Below are 13,337 nucleotides of genomic sequence, written 5' to 3' on the forward strand. Positions count from 1 at the left end.
ATCTGCAGCTGATGAAATTACTGACGGGAACACCGCAATGCACACATGTAAGTGTTTGCAAGACTGAGACTTAAAGCTTTTACTTACTATAGAAGAAAGGAAAAGATATTTTTCTTCTCATCCCTTTGAGCAAAGTATGTAATAGCAGTGTTTTCACTCCGTGAGTTAATACAACATTTTAAAGCCAAAGTAAGTAATCTCTTATTTACTTCTATTTCAAGAAAAACTCCACAAGTTACAAAACCTCTTCCACAGATTGGACTCATTTCCTGTAATCTGGCATTATTTGCTAATTCAATGTAATATTAAGATAGATACAACATTTACTGTCTTCCAAAGCACCAAGTAGCTTTATATGATAGGTCTATCACGAGATCGCCTGGTTTGTATTCACTAAATATTCACTAACAACCCCTAAATGGCAAAGATGTTAATTACTGGGTACAGCTCAATCCCTCTCCAGTGAAACCCATGAAAGGGTCACCCTCAATTCAGTGTCTGATTTTGTAACACAAATCACTGGAAGAACTTCCGCCAGCAGTGAGAGACCAGGAGTTATTTTCCTATTCAACATGAGCAGCACTTTGGCCACTTTAACAGGGGGGGGTCAGACATAGAGTTATCCCAAATGACTTTAAGCACACATTCTCCAACCTGGTTTCCTCTCCTTTCTCACCCTGAAAAACAGGGGAATTAAGAAAAGATCACCCTTCATGAATTAAAATAAAAAGGCAATGCGTAAGCAAGCTCAATTCAATTAAACCTTGAAGTGTATTTCTGTAGAGGAGAATGCAAAGTCACAACACAACAAGCAGGCTTTTAAGTGAACTACAGCAAAAAGAAACAGAACACATTGCTACAGCTCACTATAAAACACGGGAAGCTCAGAGATCCCCACACTGGTCAGCCCGCTCCCCAGCTCCCATGAGCCCTTAACAGCACTGGGCAGTCCTATTTGCTTCAGTGGTGGGACAATTCAGGTGAACGTGGGGACAAGAAAAGAACACAAATGGCAGCACTGGGCCGAGAGCAGCGCGCCTCGTAACTCACAGACCCAAAGCATATACTTCTGCTTAAGATCCAAACAGCCTGAGCTGCTGCTGAGGCGAGGACTGTCCTGCTAACCAGGGGAACAGTCACAGGAGGTTGAAATGACAAATTTTAACTCACCTTTTCAAAAGCAGAAGAAAATGAATACATTTCAATACATTGGTTGTACGCTTGCCAAAAGCAACCGCGTTTAAAAAAAGAAAAGAAAGCTTGCTCCTTGTCTGAATAATGAATACTCCCAACAAGGAAACATCGAGCTACTGCAATTCGAACAGCTTATTGTTTTGCCCGCTGAAAGTTAATATCTGAAGTGATTACTGCAAAGGTCTGGGCCATTTGGCTGATTTCCCAGTGGCACAACTAACAGGGTAAATCTCGTCATTTCTACTGAGTCATGAATTAGATACACGGAACGAAGCTGGAAAAGAATGGAGAAGTGTTTCCTGGTAACAACCATAATCAATGTCATTAAAAGAAAATGAGAGATCTGACATCTTTATAGATTGCTCCTTTGTCACCACAAGTTCTTTGCAAAAAGTTTCTTTCCCATTGACAATAATTGTTTTGTTCTCTGTTACTTTCCGAACGGTAATATCCCAGATTCAACAAAACAACACCAGAACCACAGAATCACGGGGGGAAAAAAAAACACTATAAAATATACTTCATACCTTCTGGTGCGATGACTCGACGCTGAGCAGATCACAAACTCCTCTGAGATGCACTGCCTGGGTGCAAACGCTCTGCTTCATAACACACAGGGATGGAGGACCAAGAAGAGCCTGGTGTGCATCGCAGCCAATCACACCAGGAGGGGGAGGCCGGGTGAAAACGGGTGTTTAAAATAAACAGCTCCCAAAGAGAACAAAATCCGATGCACAATTCCAAACCACCAACATTTGGTGGTAAACAAACAACAGCTCGATCCTACAAAGCTCAGAACCAAACCATCTGATTCCCAGAAGTAATCCTCACCACCACTCCCTCAAGTTCTTCTTTGGCTGCTCATGTAAGAGGACTTGCTTAGGCACAGAAGCGTTTCGTAGGCTCTGTCCTAAGCGCTGTGAAGCAGTGGAGTTAACACTAAAAAGGCACTACAACAGCAGGGTGCTTTTTCCCCACTGTGATTGCTTCAAAGCTGCTCACGTTGTTAATAGGGCCATGTACCATTTTGATTCATCTCTTTTGGAAAATTAAAAAAATAAGAATCAAAGTCATGCATAGGAAAGAAAAAAAGATAGGCAATTATAAGAATGACTTTTGCTCCTGCAAAAAGAGGGTCCCGTCCCTTCCCTACTTGCAGCCTTCAGCTGTGGATAAAGGAAAAGCAGGAGGCACACGCTGCAATCTGACCCAGAGTGCAGAAGGAATTAGTGGGCACACCGTACTCAGGCTGGAGAGCAGGAGATGCACAGTGTGATGGTCTGAAATCACGCTGTCATCAGCTTCCTCCTCAAAACCTTTACCGGGCTGAATTCAAATGCTTCCCTCATTCCCACTCCTTAGCAATATCTTCTTACACGACATCCACACACAGCACTCCTTGGAAGATGAGCAGCCCTTCGATCAGCAGCACAGCTCCCTTTGGATACACAGAGCTCTGACCTTACAGTTAGATCACGGTGAGTAATTGAGTGACTTCAGTGACTGCAGTGGCACTGACTGCTGCACACTTGGCTCAGAAGCACGGGGTGCTGAGCAGGGGCCAGCAGCTCTCAGCATTCGGTGCGACAGCTACAAAATGCCCAAGTGATGCTAAGGCATTTGCTGCTGCAGGACAGCTCAGAAGGATTTGGGATCAGCATTTAGCCTAAAGCTTTAGAGCCTCCCCTTAAAGTATCTTCTGAGAAGGAGATGAAAACAAAAAAGCCAAACAAACAGCACAGTCGCCTTTGGAAAAATCCAACATTCTCCATCAAATCATCACGCTCAGTGAGTGAGCCCAATCCTGCTCATGGATACCTCCTACTTACTGCCATGAGTCAAGCCACCCATATGCCAAAGCAACCACAAGGTAACACCCTGGGCAGAAAATGAATTAAAGAGAAACCAGGAACAAAACGTAAGGGTTGTGTGTTGTTTTTTTTTCCCAGGGGCACAAAAAGGGGAATTGATCCGTCAGGAAAGACAACTTTGCATCGTTCTCCCAGCGCCCGCCTCCATCAGTTCCAGTGAGGTTCCAAGTGAGTGGAAATTACCTTCTCCTTCACCCCCCTGCTACACACCTACCCTCTGCAGCAGCCACAAGGGGAACAAAAAGTGGAGTCAGGAGCTCGAAAGAAAACAAACAAATAAACAAAGAACCAAAATACTTTCCCAGTCCGTCTGGGGAGGACAACTCCATAAGGGCACAGGTAAGCAGCCAAAGCCTTACTTCTAGAACCCTGCGCATCTCCTGCCTTCTCTCTACTGGTGGCAGCAGCACAGCAGCACCAGAGCTTCGAGCTGCCCCTTCACACCCTGCAAACCCTCCTTCCTTCCACATCTCCCCCCTCCAAGCCCCGTTCTGTGTAACAATCCCCCATTTCATCCTTGCCAAGCAGTAACAAACCTTTCTTTTTTTTAATGACAAAGGGAGAGCCGCAGTGCTAACAAACAAACTACATAACGAAAAGGTGATTTACAACCTGCTGCTCTGCTCCGTATTCAGCAGAGACGAACAAACACATCCCCAACCGTCTGCAGGACAGAGCTGGTACAGACCGAGGTGCTTATTAACACAACTGCGAGCAGTGCGGGGTCCCATCACCCCAGGTAACAAGCTCACAAAGGAGAACGGCACTCATCGCAGGGTGCTCAGAGTTATGCAAATAAAGGGTTGCACTGGACAAATGCTGGTGAGAACTGCCTCAGCCCGGCAGGTAACAGCAGACTGCTGTCTGAAACCAAGAGCGGGATGGGGACAAGGGGGTAAAAACAAGGATTAACTCAACGCTACAGAAAACACCGCCTCGATGTCAGTCACTTTAGGCACACGTATGTCTGTGCAAGCGGCTTTGTAGCGCAAAGGAATGCCTGAATTTCCTCCGAACCCAACCAGCGATCCTCGGGGAGCTGCTTTCAAAGTAAATCTCGACCAACAAACCCTACCTCAGTTAACAGGACGCGGCTCCAAAGGGCAGCAGCCTTTAGCGGGCGGTTCCTGCCCTCGCCCAGCGCCGCGTTCCCACGCGCGGTGCAGCGCCGGGCACTGCCGGGCGGGCAGCGGGAATCCGCGCTCTGAGGATCCTCCGCCCGAGCGCAGCGTTTACAGCAGCTCCTTGCAACGCAAACTACACATCCTACACATCCTATAGATCCTACACATCCTATAGACCCTATACATCCTATACATCCAAGCAACCGCGGCGAGGCCGCCGAACCGGAGCGGGGCAGTGCCCGGCTAAGCGTGCGCCCCGCGGTGCCGTGTGGCGGTGCTCACTCACCCCTCCCGCTCTGGAGCCGCTGCTGCACACAGTCCTTGGCGCCGCACCGCAGCTCCTGAGCCCGGGGCAGCGCCGGGACCCGCTCGAAGATGCTGGGCCGCTTGGGGCCGAAGTCCAGCAGAGGCGCGGACATCTCAGTGGGGCCGCGCCGCCGCTCCGGGCGCTCGCCGCCGCCGTCGCCGCCAGTTATTTTAAAGGACATCGGAGGGTTCGAGAAGAGCTTTAGCGGCGCCGGGACGAATCCCTCGCGGCTCCTTCCGAGGCGCTCTCCGGCATTTATCGGTTCACCTCGAAGCACCGGCGCCGCCTTTCCGCCCCGCCTCGGGCTCGCGGTGCGCGTCCGGCCGCTCCGGTCCTGCAGCGGGCGGGCACACGCGCTGTCAGCCGCTCGGTTCCCGCAGCGCTCCCCCCGGCCCCGCGCGCCGCCGCCGCCCGTTAGCGACCGTTACCCGGCGCGAGGCGGCCCCGCGCGAGCTGCAGCCCCCGCCCGGCGCTCGGAGCAGCAGCAGCGGAGCAGCAGCAGCGGAGGAGCCGCGCGGCGTCAGCGCGGGACGGAACGCCCGGCTCCGCTCCGTGCCCAGGCGACGCCGTCGGGCTTCTGGAAGCCGCCGAAGCACCCGAACGGCGCGCAGCCCCGGCAACCGCGGCGCGTGTGCTCGGCACCGGGGGCACCGGGGAGCGCCGCCCCGCGCTCCTACCTGGGAGGGGCCGCCCCCGAGCCCCGTCCTGCCGCCGCCGCGCCGGGGCTCATGGGCTCGGCCGCGCCGCCCCGCCGGCCGCCCGACGGAAGGCGGCCCGGGCCATTACCCCGGCGCGGCGGCGGGGCCGGCCCCTTCGCTCGGGCCGGTCGGGGCGGGCAGGGGGGAGGGCTGTGCCGCCGGGGCCGCCCCTCGGGGCTTTGACAGCGGCGCGGCGGGGAGCGGGGTCCGCCCGCGGTACCGGGAAGGGCCGAGCGGCCCCGCGCCGGCTCCGGCACCGCTTGGGCTACGGCCCGTCGCCGAGGAGCAGCGAGGTACGGACGTGCGGCATCACCTTCCGCTCCCGGCTCAGAGCGCGCCGCACGGAGCGGTGACATTCGCTCTGGCTCCTCACGGCTCGGCTCAGATCTGGAAGCAATCTAGCGGGCTTTACTAGCTTGGGCCTCATCAAGCGCAGGCTGAGCCGCGATGCACAGCTTTGCTCCGAGATGCACCAGCCCGCTGCTGGCACAGGTGTGCACAGGGACAGCTGGGAGAGGAACAGGGCAGCAGGTTGGAAACCTTTCCTGTTCTCATTGAATTTAAAGGAAAGCTTCTAACACGGAGCACAAAGGGCAGCTATGGAGGAGGCAGCACGTTGTGCCCTTCCTGAGGAGCACCCTGCAGTTACAACACAGATGCTGCACCGTGCACCGCACTCAGGAGTTTTGTCTGTCACCGTCATAACATACACTATCCCCAGAGTAAAGGAATGGGCAGGAGAGGAGGCCACGGTGTTGGTTTATTGGGCAGATGCTCTGAACGTTGTACGTGTGGTATGAGGAGGCAGCCCTCCCAGCAGACACAAGATGTAGAGAACACACCGTTCTGGGAGCAGAGGTAGCAGTGCAGTCTGATGGGCAGCCTCTGCCATGAAAGGGGTTTGCTGCTCAGCACAGAAGCCCTGAGCTACCAAAGGACCACGCCAGCTTTCCCCCAGAGGGGTCTTTATTTCTGAAACTGCCAAACTTAGCTGTCAAACTGAGTTGAAAACTGCCTAATGTTCTCAGGATATGCCTGTAGGACACAGCATTACAAAAAGGGAAAGATTCCCACCTCTGCTTCTATAGGAAACAAAAGTAAGTAGCAACCAGCCAACACGAATGCTGAATTTCAGCGGTTCTGTCCTGGGCCTCTGTCAACAAAGTAAAGCTTTCAGCCTGCATTACCCCTCTGCAGCCAAGCGCTCTGCTCACCTTTATCCATCCCTGTCCCATCAGGGCCCTCAATATGGAACAGCTCTTCATGTTCGGTTTGGAAATGCTGAAGTCACCTGGCAGTGCTACCAGAAACAATAATTATGTAAGACAGAAATACTCTGCAGTAACTGCCTAAGCCTCAATTACACGTGAAGAGGCAATAAAGTTTATAGAGGGAAATACTGTTCCAGAACGCGGTGTAACCAGGGTAAGCCACTGCTTCCAGCAAAGCAAAACCTCGAGTCTGGCTGGATCCTGAGCACAGCTTCAGCTTGTGCAAATCAACATGCACTGTCTGAGTATCTAGAGGTTCCTTCCTAGAAAGCAGGTAGCGCTGGATATGTTGTATCACTTCCCAGAGGGATTTTCTTTCTTGGCAAGCAGTCTGCCCACGGCAAGCAGGAAAAGGAACATCATTTAACACCTCTGACCTCATTAACCTGCCTGACTCTGGGTTTCTTACCTCAGGCCACGCTCACCCGGCTCCGAATCGCTGTTTAGCTCTGGCTCTCACCCTTCTCCTGAATCTCCTGCAGAACGCCGGCAGGTGCCGCCACCGGCTCAGCAATAATCCAGGCGAAAAGGCTTTTTTTCCGTAGATGGAGGCAAAGTAAATCGCAGCTTCCATTGGGAGGAACAAGTGCCTCTTGAATCACCGTGCCTGTGAAAGAGTTAAGCAGTTCCCTTTCTCCCCGACTGAATCAGAGGATGTTTCATATGTTCTGGTTCTGGAACAAGGGCCAAGCAAGTGCAGTCGCTGCTCAGATTGCTTTATGCTCTGGGTCACCATGACTTGCTGAATGCACAAGCTCTGCAGCAAACACTGATGCACCCAGTGTTGTCAGCTACCTCCATGAGCCAGCAGGGTGTCTCCCCTCTGTGCCCTTATGAAAAATCAGTCACTGGCCTCTTCCCCATGACATCAGCACCCTCCCTTTTAATAGAAGAGCAAGGGTGATCGCTCTGTATTTTGCCTTCTTGTTTCTCATTCCCCATTGCTGAGGACTATAATGGATCACAACATATCAAGAGATCACGGCTATGCCAGTTGCTTCTTCCCATTCTTAATGAGTCTTTGTCACTGAAGAAGACCTTCCAATTAGGGCAAATGGGGCATCTTTGGCTTCTGAAACCTGTCCCCAGGATTTGTTTCATCTTGAGTCAGATCTAAGATTGCAAGTTGGGCTAAAACTTCCCAGGGAATACAGCTGCCTGCCTGCATTTCCTCCCTAGGTTCTGAATAGGACACAGGTGATAATTAACAAGAGGCTTGCCCATCTGCCCACTCAATTCTGTTTGATGACTGAGAGAAGCGAAGGCTAATTCCACCCCCAGCTGCACTGAAATCTTAGCTCACATGAACCAAGAAAAAGCCAGACCATAACCACGGTGCTGACCTGGGTCCCTGTCACTGAAACACCAAGCAGCCATGAGAGTTTCCTGCCCCTGTGCTTTTGGCACCAGGTGATAGGGAACAAGGCACTCACACCAGAACCAGCCAAAGAAACTGGGCAGTCCTACACCTCCACAGTGCTGTCAGCATAACTGCCCTGAGCGTGCACAAAAGGTCAGCTTGCAGAAAGAAGAAACCCAGAGAAGCTGAGAACTCCAGTTCCCTGAGCAGCAGTTCTGTGGTAGGAGAGGAATGAAGCAGAACAGTTGTGTAAGGTGAGCTGCGCAGTGCAAACAACCAGAGTTGAAGTATTAATCTGTTGTTCACGTACCGCAATCTCTGCTTCTACTCCAGCAGGGAACTCGTTTGAAAGAAAACAAAACAAGCAAAAATTTAAAGGGACACAACTGAAATTGTGAGGCCTTTTGTCTGACTGCTTTGGTAACCATCGGCATTCTGTTAATACAGTGCAAAACAACCTCTCTGGTGGGAGAAAGAAAAAAAACTTTGTTATAAATAACCTGGTTGCAAACAAGCTGTCGATTCACGCACAGCATTTTATTTACAAAGGCACGCCAAGTCCAGACTTGTTTTTGTTTTAATTTACTGCACCGCAGATAGTAAAAGAAACAACAACCAAACAAAAACTGAGCCAAAGGGATTGTCTCTGCAAGTATGCTCGTTTCTAAGAGATCGCCCATATCCCTTTAAGGCAGCACAAAGCTTTTCTTTATAGTGGTTTTAAAGTGACCTCTTAAATTAAGACAGCAGGGTCAAACTGACCACGCAGTATGTAGCCATGTACTCAGCTGCTGCCTCATAACTTACAGATTTGTTTATAGCTCTGGTAGTTAGCAGAAAGATGTTCCTCAGATCAATGCAACTCATCTTTTAGAAAAGAAGTCTCATTTAAATAACCAGCGTGCTTGGGAGAGTCATACAGTAATCTAGAGCCCACCTTCGTCTTGCAGAGTCAGCATCACCTCCAAAAGCCACCATAATGCTACAGATCTTTCCCTGCTTCCTGCCATCCCAGTTAACTGGCAGGTCACTGTAGAGGAATTCTAGAAAAACAACGAAAAAAACCCCAAAAGACATTCACTTCTAAATAAGCGTTCAGTTAGCGTCCACTCAGGACATTCACACCTGCAATTAGCTGGCCCAAGCATCTATTGGTGTTATTCCTCTGCATCAGCCCATAAACAGATTAACCTCTCACTTTACGTGTAGGGAACATGGGCAATAAAATAAATTCAAGTCCTAAACAAGCAGGCAAACAGGCCAGCACAACTTGAGAACATTCAGCTTGTAAAATCCAAATCCAATCCTCAGCAGTTAAGACATGCCAGAACTAGAATTACTGGTACAACTTCAGTTCATGCCTCCTGTAAGTGAATTCTAACACTGGCTTACAATGTGGCCCCACAGTCGCTTTGTCATTTTGCCTGGGGATCTGTATATTCAATGCACTGAAGATAGAGATTGCTGAATGGGCAGCAAGTCACTTCTGACTTCTCTTTATTGGCAATGTGTCTGGACCACACACTGGATATGCTTACTGCACACCAGCCAAACCCTGCACAGAATACAGAATTCATTTTCTCTGGGGCATTTGTGGTGTCCACCACTACCACAGCCTACTGATTTACAAACAAAGACTTGGTTATCGTCATCTGAGGTAACAGAGGGTGGGCAAGATTAAGCCCCATTGCACAACAGAGGTCCACAAGCTGAAAGCATCCCCTTCAGTTTCAGAGTCTAGCCTGCGCCAATGGCTGCCTCCCTCCACCACCACCACCCCACTTCAGGTTATTTAGTGTTTCCCAGCACTGTATGTACAGTAGAGTTCACATCCACCTCCAGCCATTAAACTCAACCCTCGGTGCCCCAAATGAAGCCTGAACGTCTCACAGATAGTGACCATGTGAGAAGAGCAGAAGTGCTGCACAGTGTCTCTGTGATAAAGGACAAATCGTTTCACATATAAAAGCAGTTATTTAAGAAGCAAAAGGCAAGGCTGATATTTTTGGTGTGCTTTTTGGCGGCAGGGAAGGGAGCAGGGCTCACTATTCACTCAGCACTAAGCTCCTTTGATGACTGCCCAAACATGTACACACGCTGTTCAGGCCACAGCTTTCTCTGAAATTTATCCTACCACTGAAACTGATTTACACTTCACAGAGATTAAAGAAAAAATATATATTAAAAAAAAAAAGAGAGAGAGAGAAGTCCTATCCCATCAGCAGGGCTCAGCAGAATCAGTTCGTGTATCCAGCAGGCCACCCAGGGAACCAGTCCCCTTGAATCTGTTTGTTATCTGCTGGTACACTTCAGAGACCAGCTCCTGTCTGACTCGCTCTGCTGCAGTCCTGAGGGTTAGTTTTTGTTGTATTTTCTGCAGAGGCAGAAAGGTGAGGTCTTTCTCAATTCATTTCTTGTTTTCTGGAATCAAAGTACAGCGCAGGTTTTATTCCCTCTCTTACAGCCCGTTTTCTCAGACACGAGGGAGCTGCACAGCTTATTTATACTATAGGTTTGTCTGAAGCTTGTCCACACCAGAATCAAATCCCTCTAAGCCCACAGCAGCAGGAAGGGGGAGCAATATTGTGATGTAGGAACATCCCTCTTCCACACAAGAGCTTGACAAAGCACACTCCAGGTACATCCACAGCACCTGAGCACACTTATTCCATACAGCAAACACACAAACACCGATACTGATGTAAAATATCAGACCATGGGGGAGGAATACACATAGCTACTGGGGGGCATCCTCAACCTGCAGCATCTGCAATGATTCTGCTGGAGTTTTCTACTCATCTTTAGAGAGAAGGGGATAGGAGCAAATGGACCACATTTGCTGCGAGCAGATGAAGCCATACAGCCACCAAAAGCCTGCTTGAACATACAAAGCCCTACAGGCTGCCAGCATTCACCCTCACAAAAGGAGACAGCACTGCACACGACAAGCAGCATCTCCTAAGCTGCAGGTGCTCCCAGGCACCCTGCTCACAGCAGGATTCTCCTCCTCATGCACACTGAAAGCACTGAGCCCTCCCAAAGCAGAGCACATGGCCAGTCTCAGAAGCTGGGGGAAGCCTGTTGAGCACACAGTCAAGGCTGCATGGTTTTCTGATACCTATTTATCGTCTGTAAGAGCCTGATGCTCCCATAGTTGCAGCTGGATGCACCTGCAGAGATGCCTGCCTCAACCGAGGAGCCAAAAATATTTCCCAGTAAGTGGGAAGAGGGCTGCCTCAGGCCTGAAGACACGGGGAGTAGTATGTACAATACAGCCTCCATTTGTCATGGTTTTGTGCTGTCAGTATTCTACATCATTCTACACCTTTATATTTGTACCCTCAGTTAATGATTCATACCGCACATGATGTCATGATGTAGAATACTGACAGCACAAAACCATGACACCATTCAACATAAGCAGCAACAGAATTACAGCCACTTCATTTGAAGGGTGCATTCAGGCTCGAGCGGCAACTGGCATCAAGACAGTCATCCAAAAGGACAAAGTCCTGCACAGTTCCCTCAGATCCAGGGGCACACAGTAGCTTCAAGAAGTGGAGTCACTGGGTACACTCCCAATTTTTTGTCACGTACCAGAAAAGGAAGTAGGATTGGGGTTTTATCAGAAATATAAGGGGCTGCTTAAGAACTAAAGACTCCACTTACTCACTTGTAGCATTCCATTACTCAATTACAACAGCAAAGCAGACCTGAACAATCAGCCGCCTACCTCTCTGCAGCTGTGGTGAAAACAATTTCAGATGTTCTTGACTACAGTTAATCTGCAGGGAGAGGCAGGTAGTTCACAAGGCTGCCAGAAGACCAATCAAACCAAATGCTATCAGTTTCACTTGTGCCTGCAATATGCAATCCAGTAAGGAGGTGCAGCTCAGCTTAGAGATGATTAAACAGATGAGAAACATTATGAGGCTTGAGGGAACCGATTTAACTGCAGTTACAGAGAAACAAACTGTAAAAAAAAAAAACCCTTATATTTTTCCTCATTACCCAGAAAATAAAAATGAACTCAAGAGACTTTCTATACCTCATAGAAGTTCCACAGTGATTCTTTTTATGTTACTACATTAAATAGTATTTAAGAGGACATGAAACACCAGCACAGTTTGCCAAAGGAGTAACATTATTCCTAAACACTGAAATAAAATGTGGTGTTACCTGTTTGAATTCTGAAAGCCAGTTACTGCACCTTCAGAGGGCACTCAATGTACACTCTATATCCTTGTACACTCAATCATGAGCACAAGACACTATTAAAGATTCACTTAAGTAAAGACTTTAAATAAAAAGCACTACAGCTCAAGAATCGTAGCTTTTAAAGAAACTACAAAGCAATCAGCTTTTGAAAGTGTCAAACACTGAGAATTCCACAAATCTAAAGCACATCAGCAGATGTCACATGCAGATCTCTGCTGTGACACAAGGAGGACAGACCTCAAGCACTCTGGCAGTAAAAAGAAGTCTGCATTTTAACCCTGCTGCTGGCAGCTGTAACACTGTTAATTACAACTTGAGCTTAGAGTTGAGAGTGTTACACAAAGTACCAGAGCAATAAAGAACATTCTACACTCACTTAAAGGTATGGAAAATTTGTCTGAAACTTTCAACCAAATTATCTGGATCAACAGTTAACACCTGAGCTAAAGCATCACTTGAACTTCAGGTGCATATCGTAATACCAGCAAAGGAGCAAATTACTTAATAAAGCAGGCAGGCAAGAGGCTCTGACTTAACAGTCAAAGCTTTGGTAGAAGTTAAGCATGGGAAAACTGTAATAAAAAAGACTGTTTCTAACCTTAAAATACAATGAAAGGCTGTCCATCACTGTCTGGCATTTGCTGTAACCAACCTCTGCAAAAGGAACAATGTCATTATAACACCGATTATCAAGCTAACACACAGTTTGTGTATGCTGAGCAAATTAAATGCCTTTATAATGGGAAATTAATATGCAGGTCTCACACTAGAATTGGGCTTTTCACCCCTTCCTAAACCTTACATGCCCCTGCTAAGCAATTATTACTGCACAGCTGCTCTGTGAGCCAGCTGTTTCACCACATCACTGTGATGACATCTCAGTCATCTTCATATCTTGGACTCTCCAGCAAAACTCAGAGTTCTAACAGCACTGTAGAGATCAGAAGAAGAAAGACCCGAATGTTCCTTCCCCTCATCATACTGCATTTATTCGCAAGACCATTTAGTTTACCTGATTGTAATTTCCTTGAGGTAAAAGTACTGCAGCTACACCTCAGCACTTCACACACTGTGCAAGTTTTCTTCTGTAGATATCACAGTAACTGCAGTCAGTTTAAAAATGGGACAGTTCATTTTTCAGACTCCTCGGACAGGTCTGTTTGCAAATAAAAAGCTTAAAAGATGCTTTTAAAAAAGTTATTTTCCATCAGAAGTTACCCATAATTACATTGTCTTGGAAAAGGTGGGTATGCTGCAAATATCCTTTACATCCACCTTAACAGAAAGCTGCTGA

General features: G+C 48.5%; 1 protein-coding gene across 1 annotated transcript in view; it reads right to left on the reverse strand.

Moving 5' to 3' along the window:
* GLIS1 (GLIS family zinc finger 1) overlaps positions 1-4,827 on the reverse strand; it is a 171,951-nt gene extending 167,124 nt beyond the window's left edge. Inside the window, exon 1 of the mRNA XM_072343247.1 lies at positions 4,476-4,827. Within this exon, the coding sequence (XP_072199348.1) occupies positions 4,476-4,677 (202 nt within the window). The 5' untranslated portion in view covers positions 4,678-4,827. The remainder of the gene's footprint in view (positions 1-4,475) is intronic.
* Positions 4,828-13,337: the final 8,510 nt, after the last annotated feature.

The sequence above is a fragment of the Excalfactoria chinensis genome, chromosome 8 (assembly GCF_039878825.1).
Source record: "Excalfactoria chinensis isolate bCotChi1 chromosome 8, bCotChi1.hap2, whole genome shotgun sequence".
Lineage (NCBI taxonomy): Eukaryota > Metazoa > Chordata > Aves > Galliformes > Phasianidae > Excalfactoria > Excalfactoria chinensis.